This window comes from Babylonia areolata, chromosome 22 (assembly GCF_041734735.1).
Source record: "Babylonia areolata isolate BAREFJ2019XMU chromosome 22, ASM4173473v1, whole genome shotgun sequence".
NCBI lineage: Eukaryota > Metazoa > Mollusca > Gastropoda > Neogastropoda > Buccinidae > Babylonia > Babylonia areolata.
Window position 1 is genome coordinate 37,302,632 of NC_134897.1, and position 12,500 is coordinate 37,315,131.

A 12,500-nucleotide genomic window follows, 5' to 3' on the forward strand; every position below is an offset into this window, starting at 1 on the left:
GAGCTTAATCCAGTTATAAAACAGTAAAGGAAATTATAACGTGTATTTCAAAGAAAAACTGAAAAGCGCTATTTCCGGTAAAAGAAATTATAACGGGTATTTTGAAGAAAAACTAAGAAGCGCTATTTCCAAATAAGAGACACCGTATGATGAAATTATTATTTTGTAATAAATTCTTCTCATGTCAGATGATGAAAACAATGCTGATTCATAACAGATGGCACTGTTTATAAAGACAAATGACTGACATTTGTGTGATCACAGACCCTGCTAAGTGCCATGTAAATATTGCACAGTACTTCACCGAACTATGTCTCCAGCAAAGTGAAATTCAGTATATATATATATATATATATATATATATATACTGAAGTGAAATTCACTTGCGAACTTTGCACTGAAAGAAAAACAAACCTGCCTCTACTGCACCTGTCATTGCGTAAATTCATAGAACCAAATTTTCGCACATACTTCACTGTGAAACGTTTCTTTCATCATGACTAGGGACCAAAACTTTTTTTTTTTTTTTTACTTTCACATGCAAATCTTATTAGGCAGATCTCTTCTCGGATGAGATCCCCCCCCCCACCCTCCTCTGTCAGGTCCATCTCCTAAGCACACGGCTCCCTTGTCAGCCACAAGTCTTTCTTGAAGAGATTTCCATCAAAAACCAAACTCTTTGATCTAGCTCCTTAATAATTGTGAGCGCTCTGTTGATGGTCTGAACTTTTTCTTCAAAATGTTGTTGACCCGAATTCAGTTTTTTTTTCGCCATTTTAATTGCTTCACATCCCTTCTTTACTTCTTCTTCCTTCCATGGCAACAGGACTGCTTTGAAAAATTCTCTCATTTTCAACACAGGTTGCTTGCTTTGATTGCATTGTGGCATGGTGGCCAAAACTGGTGGGTCAGTTTTGTGTCTGTGGATGAATGGCTTTTTTGTTTGTTTGTTTGTTTTGCTTTTTTGACTCACTTGTGTAAACAAAGTGAGTCTATGTTTTAACCCGGTGTTTGGTTGTCTGTGTGTGTGTGTGTGTGTGTGTCCGTGGTAAACTTTAACATTGACATTTTCTCTGCAAATACTTTGTCAGTTGACACCAAATTAGGCATAAAAATAGGAAAAATTCATTTCTTTCCAGTCATCTTGTTTAAAACAATATTGCACCTCTGGGATAGGCACAAACAAAAATTAAAAAATGAAGCCTAATTATATGCAAACTGCATATACTGTTATATTTATATTTTTTGTATTCTCTAAACTTGGCACTTTGATCTGATATTCTGACCCAACAACAAGAGCAGTCATTATTATCATTTTCTGTTCAAACAGGAACTTCTTTTGCTAAGCATGGAAGTTTTATTTATTTTGCAAACGTTTTGGTGCAGATAGTAAAGAAGGGAAATTACTCTGTAATTAATGCTAGGGGACTTAATTTGCTTTAAACTGATCTTTCTCATCTTAGACATTACATTTTGAAAGTATACTCAATACATAAAAAGCATGGATTTTTTTTTTTTTTTTTTTTTCCAAGTGTATCACAAGTGAGTCTTGAAGGCCTTGCCTCTCTCGTTTTTTTTGTTGGTTTTTTTTTTCACATGCAAAATTTCACATGAATTCTTAGCATGCAAATTTCGGGGAGGGGGGTTGGTGGGGGGGAGGGGGGAGTGGGGGGGGGGGGTTCACGTCGAAGGAAATTCACCTCAATGAAGACAAATTTGTGTGATGACAGACAGACAGTACTTGTGCTTGCGTGTGTTTCCAGAGTACTTCACCAAGCCAGACCTCCCTAGCAAAGTGCAGAAACAGCTGGAGGACAGGCAGACTGTCATGAAACAGAACCAGATGCTGCAGAAAATTTAAGAGAGTGGTTACTGGTGGTGGTGGCGGTAGCGGTGCTGCTGCTGCTGCTGCTGCCAACCTTCAGACTCTGTGTGTGTCTGTGTTCCTTGTCATCACTCTGCAACTTTCTCTGTGGATTATATGTGTGTGGGTGTGTGTGGGTATGTGTGTGTGTAGCTGTGTTCGTGCTCATGGCATCATCACCTCTAGCTCTCTCTCTCTCTCTCTCGTTCTCTCTCTCTCTCTCTCTCTCTCTCTCTCTGTGTGCTTGTGATTGTCCCCCCTTGTCCATGACATCATTTTTGTTAGAAACAACCTGTTGTGTTGTTGACCAAGTCTGTGACTTGAGAGATTTATTTGTCAGAAACAGTCTGTTGTATGTGCTTCTGCTGAATTGCACTGTGAGGCAATGCCACTGTATTTTTCATCCGGATTCCTGTGTGTGGTTTTTTGTTTTCCTCTCTCTCCCATTTCCATCTCTTCCCTTTTCCCTGTTCCTTTCTTTCTTTCTTTCTTTCTTTCTCTCTTTCAGATTCCCATCTCTACTTGCCCTCTTTGATTTTATTTTCTTTGTAACGATTGAGAAAAACAGACATTACAATTTTTTTTTTTTTTTTTTTTTTTTTTTTTTTTGTATTGATTGACAACAGACAGTACTTTGTTTTTGGTGTTTTTTTAAAGGTACCCAAATAAATATTGTATTTTAAGAATGTTCATTTTATTGTATCTGTATCATTTAACTTTTTTTTTTCTTTTTTGCATTTAACAAAATGACTGCATGTTTAGTTTATCTGCGGTTTTATGTGGGTTTTTTTTGTTGTTGTTGTTGTATTGTGTGTGTGATGTTGCAGACTTTTTGTTTTGTTGGTGTGTTTTAGCACATCATTCTCAACGGAAGATTGTGATTGAATTATTCCCTTAGTCATCCATCAACATCTGTCTTTTTTTTTCTTTTTTTTTTGTTTTTTTTTTCTTTTTTTTATCATCTTGACCACTCACTTATATTCACTCTAAGAATAGATCTGCTCAATGAAAGTCAGCGGAGAAGAAAAAAAAAAAAGCGCTTGTGTTTCAGGACTTTTATCATGAAGAGTAAATATGGTGTTGTTTTTTTTGGAAATATAAAAGTGTTGGATTTCTCTGTATGAGCAGTTGAATGATGCGTTTTTAAATACTTGATTAGACATTAATTTCTCTCTTCTTTTTTTGCTCATTCTCTCTCTCTCTCTCTCTCTCTCTCTCTCTCTCTCTCTCTCTCTCTCTCTCTCTCTCTCTTCCTCTCTCTCTCTCTCTCTCTCTCTCTCTTCCTCTCCCCCTCTCTCTCTCTTCCTCTCTCTCTTCCTCTCTCTCTCCTTCTCTCTCTCTCTCTCTCCTGTCCCTCTCACACACTCTGTGTGTCTGTCTCGGTCTCTCTCTCTCTCGCTATCTCTCTCTCACCTCTGTCCTCATTTCTTTCTCTTTCTCTTGTCAAGTTACATTGACAGTCAGCTTGTACGAAACTGCATTTGCTTTCTGTTTTTACACACACACACACACACACACACACACACACAGACACAACACACACACACACACACACACAGACACAACACACACACACAGACACAACACACACACACAGCACACACAACACACAGACACAACACACACACACACAATACACACACACACACAACACACACACACACACACGGATGGAAAGATTGTGTGGATGAAATGTGGGTTCTAACCAAGTGTTATATCAAGGAAAATGATCTCACTGCAACAGCCCTGCTTTACAAATTAACAACGGGGGAGGGGGAAGGGGAGTGAGGGTGGGGGGGTGATGGGAGAATCACATAAACAAGACACACTGCCGCTCTTTTGGTTAGTTGGTTGTTTATTTGTTTTTAAGTTTGGTTTTTTGGTTTTGGTTTTTTTCCCCCCATGTCCTGATTTACTTTTGAAATACATTCCCCATACCTCGCCCAGCTACTTGTAGCCTGTCACCCAACTTTTCTCTTCCTCCCTGTGCTTTTTGGTCAAATATTTATGATAAAGAATTTTTTTTTTTTTTTTTCTGTCCAAGTACCTGAACTTGATATGCTGCATATTTATTGACTTCTAATTTTGTTCTCATCATGATCAGTGAGAGATTTCTTTGCGAATATTCTAACCATTTTGTATGTCTGTTTTTTTTAGTGTTTTTTTTTTTGTGTTTTTTTTATGTTCACCAATTTCATACTTTGCATTTAGCAGTATGCAGGCTGTTTTACTGCTTGAGCCGCAATACCTGGTGGTGGAAAAGAAATAATGATAATAAATGACTTTTTTTTTTCCATCACCAAAACAGGTATACCTGACAAACATTATGGAAGCTTACTGTTTGTTTTAACATTGCATCACTGTTGTTATCTGATGACAGTGTTTTCACCATGACATTGAAGAAAAAAAAAAGTGATTTAAGAAAAACATAAAGGTATACCAGACTGAAGGATCCATCGGTAACTGAGCATAGCAAAGTAAAGAGAACGGAAATCAAAGTACACACACACACACACACACACACACACACACATGCATTCACACGCAGGCACATGCAATCACGTACATCACACACATAAAAACTCGATGTGAGCAGGAGTGTGAATTATTATGTAAAGAGCTTTGCTTTCTTCTTCTCTCGTTATCTGAATTGTTTTTTTTGTAACTGAGCATAGCAAAGTTGAGAAAATGGAAATCACCTACCCACATCATAATGTAAAGCACATACACACACGCACACACACACACATGCACAAATTCATTGACTTGACTCTTAACTCATAAGAAACCTGAACCAGCATGAACCAGGCCCAGAATCCATGCAAAACATATGACAGACATATGTGCAGATCGATCAGTTTTCCCCCCGGGTCCTAGACGGTTCAAACCCCAGAGAAATCCCAGTTCTGATAATTATGGCCCTGTGTAATAAGCTGGACCAAAAGTAATGAGTATCAAATGTCAGTCACTATACTCACCACAAAAGACAAAGGCAGGGTCACTTGGTCCAAAATTACTGATGACAGCGGTTGTAGTGTAGTGTCGTGTCGTCAGCATCAGTCTGGAAATAACTCGTGTGACATTTGGCTGGCAGCAGTTTCATTTTTAGCACTAGCACTGCATCTTCAACAATCATCTGTTCAAGTTATTGATTGTGTGAACAGCTAGCTGCAGGTGTGCACAGTATGTTTCAAATTGTGCAGGGCAAGATGATGTTGAATTTGTGTGTGTGTGTGTGCGTGTGTGTGTGTGTGTGTGTGTGTGTGTGTGTGTATCGCCTGTGGTATTTCTTGCGGCTGTTAATTCCGCATCTTACAGGACCAAACGAAAGTTCAGTTTTAACCACATACCAGCTGCATTCATTTACAAAGATATATGGGTCAATATGGAGTAAAAATACTACAGCTTGCAAATCATACATAATAATATATGAAGAAACATTTGTAATTTAAGTCTTTTTTGTGACTGGTTTTAAGGAATGTGAACAGCATTTGGGTTGTGGGGTGTGGGGGGAGGGGTGTCTTGTGGAATTAGGTTCTTAATTAAGTAAGATAATTAGGCCTATTTATGCATGAATTTCTGTTTAGATAGTGGATCATCACTTTGGTTATATTAGTTCTTAAGTAAAGTGGTTAGACCTATTTATGCTGAGATTTCTGTTTAAATGGTAGATCATCACTTTGGTTATATTAGTTCTTAATTAAGTAAAATGATTATGCTTATTTATGCAGAAATTGATGTTTAAATGGAAGATCATCACTTTGGTTAGATTAGTTCAGAAGTAAAATAATTAGGCCTATTTATACTCAAATTTCTGTTTAAATGGTAGACCATCACTTTGGTTATATTTCCTTTGTGTTTATGTGCATTGTGAAGATGTTAGGTGTTGCATACATATTGGTTTTTGTCTTATTTTGACAGTCCTTGTCGCAGACTCAGTGATAGACAAGACATGGGACTGATAAGAAATCATTGCGTTGTTCTGTATGCGTTGTTTGATGAGGTGTACTTTCTGTGGTTGTGGATTGTGTTGCATTCTATTGGAATGCTATTTTTGTTCAGTTCCTCATATTTATTTATTTATTTATTTTTTTGGCACAGCAGATTTCTTCTTGGTATGGCATACTGCAGCGTGTAACCTCCCCTGCAGTGTGTAGTCTCCCCTTCCACCTCTTTAATAAAAAATTATTTTTTTTTAAATGATATATATATATATATATGTTTACGGTTTATTTTTGTATTCATTAATGTATATAATTTATTTATCATTTTTTCCACTTACATATTCATTCACTATGTATTTACATATTCATTCACTATGTATTTACAGTTACCCATGCATATAATTCATTTATTATTTGTGTACTTACATACTGATACTGTTTAGTAATCACACAGAACATAAATATTCTGTTTAATTAAAAAAAAAAAAAAAAAAAATGTATTGTAAAACTGTATGCTGCACAAAGTATACCCATGCACATTATGACGGGGAAAAAAACTGTTGGGCATGGTGAGAAAGAGAATAAAAGACTGACTGTCCTGACCTACAATTATGCCCCATCATTTAACATTTGACTCTTGGCAAGAGCTCACTGAGCATCAGTATCATGAAAGAAGACGCTAGTCAGGGATGCACAGGGGAGGTAACCTACTTCGGGAGGTTATCGGTCGTAGCTACTTTCGTTTTCTTCGCATAGGAGAGGAATCGGACCCCTGCCAGAGTCTGCACTAGTGGGTCATGGTAAGTATGTTACTTAAACGTAATTTTAGGAAGAAAATTTCCTTTTTGCCACAACAGATTGCTATAATGTGAAATTCAGGTAGCTCTACCAGGGGAGAGCGTGTCTCCATATAGGTCTGTAGGTGTATTTGTTAAACTCTATGGTCTATGTATTATCAGTGTGTGTTTTTGGTGTATGTGTGTCTGCTTGCATGCATGTGTGTACTGTTAGTGTCTGTGTGTGCATGTGTTTGAATGACAGAGAATAAGCTGGTAGGAAGGAAGGGAACCATGTATGTGATGGATGTTTTGGGGTTTTTTTTCTGAAGGGGTAATTAAGATTTGGATTAAAACTTTACAGAAACGGTTACAATCTCTTAGTGATCACAGTTAGTCAAGACTAATGTTTTCATTATGATAAATAATAAGTTAACTTTTTTTTTTAGCCATGAACTAAAGAATGATCTCTTTAGAAATTCCTCTTCTTTTTTCTTCTTTTCTTTTTCCAGATTTTTTTTTTTTTTGGGGGGGGGGGGGGGGGGGGGGGGGGGGTTCTTTTCTTCATGTTTCAAAAACCAGGTGATTGTGTTAAATGTTACTGTCTTTGTGTACAGTATATCGGCTATCAGTCAAATTAGTTGAGTGGCAGATTTTTTTTTTTTTTAACACACTGTAAGCTGTTAGCTTTGTGTCACTTTGCCAGTATATATTATATATATAATACATTATTATTCAGGTTTAGTTCAATGACCTGTTAGCTTATCACCCTTAATTTACTTATGGAGCTCTGTGCCCAAGTATTGCTCTGGTGTCAAAATTCACCTCATTAAAATAGTTTTCAAGTTCCAACAGGTGCATAAACTGCAAACTTAACTGGTGTGTGTGTGTGTGTGTGTGAGAGAGAGAGAGAGAGAGAGAGAGAGAGTGCACTATGGGTTGAAATATTGATTGTGTTGGATGAGGGACTAGCCAATGGATGCACTTTTTTTTTTCTTTTTTTTTTTCCAAACGGGTGAATACAAGATGCATTGTAATGAATTGGATTGGATTGTAGGTAAGGGAACTAACTTCTATGGTCTTTCCAATTGTTGTGTAGTTTGACTTGAAGTTGTGTACCTTGTGTAATGGAGAGAGTTACCACTCTTTACTAATTTGTTAATCATTTCATCTCCTGGCCTCATTATTGGTTAATTTCCAGTGTATTTTTAGCAGTTTTGGTTGTTGTTGTGTTTTGGGTTTGTTTTTTTTACCATCAGTTTGGCATGGAAGCCTGCCAAGGTTGTAAATTCTCCAGGGATGAATGGATTACAGTCAAGTTGTTTGATCAGCGGCTGTGGTCTCGCTCCTCAGTTGGAAGGTGGTGTGGTGATGGCTCTGCCAGGAATGTGATATATGTGCTTATGTAACTCCAGTCAAAAGATTTGTTTAAATCAAATGCTTACAAATAATACATCATGTTGATCTGAACTTGGAATCAGCCATAAACTGTACCAGTCTTCAAACACAATTATTCACAGGATCAATGCATGTGATATTATATTGATTACCTTAATAATAATAATAATAACACTAACAAAATACACAAAAACAAAAAACCCAGTTTACTAACAACTGGATAACTAAACTTGAAATGCTCAGTAAAATAGGCAGTGCATGTGATATTGCATCACGTACTGAGCAATACATGTTGGTAGATATTTTGTTAAATGGGGTGTATGTTACTGGATGATACATATGACTGAAGCAAAGGAGAGTTAAGTAATTTTAAGTGCTCACTGAGTTCAAATAATAACCCTTAAAAAATTTCAGTGCAAGGAATATATATATATATATATATATATATATATATATAAGTTCAAATAATAACCCTTAAAAAATTTCAGTGCAAGGAATATGTATATATATATATATATATATATATATATATATTCCTTGCACTTAAATTTTTTAAGGGTTATTATTTGAACTTAGTGAGAAATGTGCATGCGTAATATTTAAAATTTGAGTATCCAAAATATATACTTTAAAACACTGTCAGTTTCAACATGTTTTGTTGATGTTGTGTATGTGTGTGTGCGTGTGTGTGTGCTTGTGTGTGTGTGTGTGTGTGTGCAAGTGAGAGAGGGAGGGAGAAATGAATGTGTGGGAGCTCACATGCAAATGTTCCTGCACACACACACACACAACACACACACACACACACATGGGCGTACACATTCAAGCACACACACGCACACCATGCACATAAACGTGTGGTTTTCACACAAACTCTCACATCCACACTGTGTCTAGGGTTCAGCACAGAAAGGCGGGCCAAAATGCTCTCCTTGTGCTATGAATATACAGGCCCATGACACCACTGCATAATCACCATCATCACCATTGAATAGCGACTCACTCAGTGAAGGAAACAAAAACCCAAAACATTCACATGTTATTTTCTTCATTTCATTTTACTGTGGAAAGAATAAATTAGATGCAGACCCTGGGAAAGAAAAGAGTCGCTTAATTTCCGTTCAGAAATTTCTTTCTCACTCAAAACTAGGCAAACATCTCTCACAACACTCAAGTAGATACTAGAAAGACTAACAAAAGGTAAACAAAGATTACTACAGAACACGTAGAACCAAAAATGATGAAACAGCTATAAAAAAAATTATGCACAACTGGCTGAAATGTACTGAACATCAGTGACAGGCTATACATGTATACTATCCAAAGCAATGTAAAGTGAAAAGAAACACAACAACGCACACGTGTGTACATGCAATACTGGTCAAGCAAGCGTTAATACTGTATTCGGTACTATGTCAACGGATAAATACTCCATTATAACAATAATGAATAATAATAATAATAACAAAACATTTTTCATAACAAAAATGAACTGCAATCAACGGGTTTAAAAGTCAAAAGAGGGCAACAGGCAAACCAAATAAAAGAATGGGGGGGGGGGGGGGGGGGAGTGAATAAAACAAAACAAAAAACAAACAACAACAACAAAAAGTGTAACATGAGAACTAAAATTCCCATTCCTGCAATGCCTTGGGATTGTACATGAAAATAAAGAAAATTATACAACACTGAAGCAATTTTCTATGAAAAAAAAAAAAATCACGGAAGTGAAAGCTACAACTTAAAAACAAAGAGATATTACAAGTAAGACAGAATTACAGAGAAAACAGAATGAGAGATGGAAAGAAGGAAAGAAAGTATACAGAGAAAGAAAGAAAGACATTAATAATTATGAAAGGAGACACATTGCATGGGACGGAAAACCAACTTCCAATAATCAGACGAGGAATGTTATGTAACACTTTACACAGTGTGTGGTGCTCTGATGTCAAGGGTCGTCCAGAAAGGGTACTTCAAGATAAATATCACTGCGTGTGACCTCATGAATGCACATTAATTTTCAGACACATCAAGGACATCTGAGGTGACAACTACTAAACTGGTTTATAAAGAAACCAACAAAAAGAGGTGTAAATCTTACATGTCATTTTTGTGAAGAATAAATAGGAGGGGAAGGGGGATGAAAAGGCAGTTTGTCCAGACTGGTACCGAAGGTACTTTTTTTTTCTCTCTCTGTGGATGAATGTTCTGATGGTATACCACCCCTGGACAAAACACTTTTTTTTACGCAAAATTTAGCCCTTTCGATGTTCCACCATTATTTTTTTTTACTTTAAGATCATGCTATAATTACATATGACGACTTTCCTCTGTGATTGGACGGAATTTTAACAATGTGGTATGAAAAAACAAAAACAAAACAACGAGCAAGAAGAGTGTGAGATATGTATAATGTCATTATCTCTGTGATACCAACGTGTAAGTTGGTGAGGTTATATATTATTCACCGTGACACCAACTTATGACACTTATTAAAAAAAAAATTTTTTAATGGTGGTGTTATATAATGCCCATTCTCTGTGACACCAGCTTCTTATAATAATAATAATAATTCAAAAAGTGCCTCTGCAGCAGGATCTGAAATACAAAATACTGAAACACCACATCTCTTACTCTGTAACTCACAGTATGCTGCAGTTTGAGTATCTTTTCTTTCTTCTTCTTTTTTATTTTTCCTTTTATCTACCAATCAGTTCATTACCACTACCACATTTAGTGTAAAACTAAAGTATGACACATGAACAAAATGGGCGCATACCGAAAACTAAAAGAAATTTAAAAATATATATATAATTTTATAATATACATGGCTATGTGGTTTTCAACAAAGCATATAATGCAAGATGGAACAGAACTCCACAGGTTTAAAACAGTCCTAAAGTTATTGTAGTGTGTTGGGTAGCGGTGGCGGAGATCGAGAGAAAGCAGCAAGACTTCTCAAAAAGAGAGCAGGGATTGAGATCGACGCAGGCTCTGCCTCTCCGAAACCCAGTCTGGGTGGATGATGAAATGGCCAGTCACGTTGGGAACGGTGCTCTGAAAACAGAAACAGAAGCTTTGAGAAAAAAAAAATCATCTTTCAGGTTATAATTATATGTATAATGTCATTATCTCTGTGATACCAGTGTGTAAGTTGGTGAGGTTGTAATATATCATTCACCGTGACACGAACTTATGACACTATAAAAAAATTGGTGATGTTTCTATAATGCCCATTCTCTGTGACACCAGCTTCTAATAATAATAATAATTCAAAAAGTGCCTCTGCAGTTGCTTTTTGTTGTTGTTGTTGCTGTTGTTGTTGTTCTTCTTCTTAATCCTATCTATTATTTATTCACCTTTTTTTTTCCAAGGCCTGACTAAGTGCGTTGGGCTACGCCGCTGGTCAGGCATCTGCTTGGCAGATGTGGTGTAGCGTATATGGATTTGTCCGAACGCAGTGACGCTTCCTTGAGCTACTGATACTGAAACTGAAACTGTTAATCCAAAATGTGGGGAGACAGTCAGCACACATTGGGAGCTATGCTCTGTAACAGAAACAAATGTTCTGAGAAAAAAATAATTATCATCTTTCAGGTTGGTTGGTTTGTTGTTTGTTTGGTTTGTTTGTTTCTTCTTATTCCTATATATAGGGATACAATTAAAGTATGGGCTTCTTCAGTGATGCTGCCTTCTGGAAATTATATATATATATATATATATATATGTGTGTGTGTGTGTGTGTGTGTGTGTGTGTGTGTGTTCAGAATTCCCACTGTCTTCCTTGTCCTTTCAATTGTCAGTACTTGTTCTATATATTTTCTACTTTTTCGTCTCTGGACTTAAGTTGTTCATGGAACACTTTTGTATGAATCGCCCATCGGCACATTTTAGCTTACACGCAATAAATGCACTCTTTTCTTTTGCTGCGTTGTGTTTGATTATGGGGCTTCTGTTTTCAATATTCTTTTTAAAACTCTGGAATAGAAATTGTGTGTTTTGGGTTCACCAGAACACATTTTTTTTCTGGTCTAGAAGTGGTGCTGTACCTACTTTTCTCTTCCAGTTTTCATCTTTTTTTTTTTTTTTTTCTTTTTTTTTTTTTTGTTTGTTTGTTTGTTCGTTTGGTTTTTTTTTTTTTTTTTTTTTTAGGATTGCCCAAACTTTATTCAACTGAATTTTTCTCCTATTAATTGCTGTTCCTCAAGATGTCTAGGTACTTATTCTTCTTTGTTCTCCCTCTCCAGCTGAGCATGCAGCCTTTTTTTTTTTTGGTCTCTCTGAGACCAAGCGTTCATTATCAGCAAACGTCAGGGGTTTGTAGTGCGGTATCCTGGTTATAACGAATCTATATAGAAAAGGAACTACTACTACTGATAAACATTGTCAGTGGTTTGTAGGTGGAATCCTGGGTTACAACGAATGTACGTACAGAGAACAGGAACCACTGAAATACATTTAACTGAAACAATTTATTGTCAGATTATCTTTTTGTTGTATTGACATTTTCGCAACCAT

At 36.4% G+C, this 12,500-nt stretch overlaps 2 protein-coding genes across 2 annotated transcripts in view; one reads left to right on the forward strand and one right to left on the reverse strand.

The window, feature by feature from the left end:
* LOC143297177 (RIIa domain-containing protein 1-like) overlaps positions 1-2,954 on the forward strand; it is a 6,963-nt gene extending 4,009 nt beyond the window's left edge. The window contains exon 4 of the mRNA XM_076609371.1: positions 1,764-2,954. Within this exon, the coding sequence (XP_076465486.1) occupies positions 1,764-1,861 (98 nt within the window). The 3' untranslated portion in view covers positions 1,862-2,954. The remainder of the gene's footprint in view (positions 1-1,763) is intronic.
* Positions 2,955-9,676: 6,722 nt separating this feature from the next.
* Positions 9,677-12,500, reverse strand: part of LOC143296951 (uncharacterized) — a 30,141-nt gene continuing 27,317 nt past the window's right edge. The window contains exon 6 of the mRNA XM_076608998.1: positions 9,677-11,039. Within this exon, the coding sequence (XP_076465113.1) occupies positions 10,941-11,039 (99 nt within the window). The 3' untranslated portion in view covers positions 9,677-10,940. The remainder of the gene's footprint in view (positions 11,040-12,500) is intronic.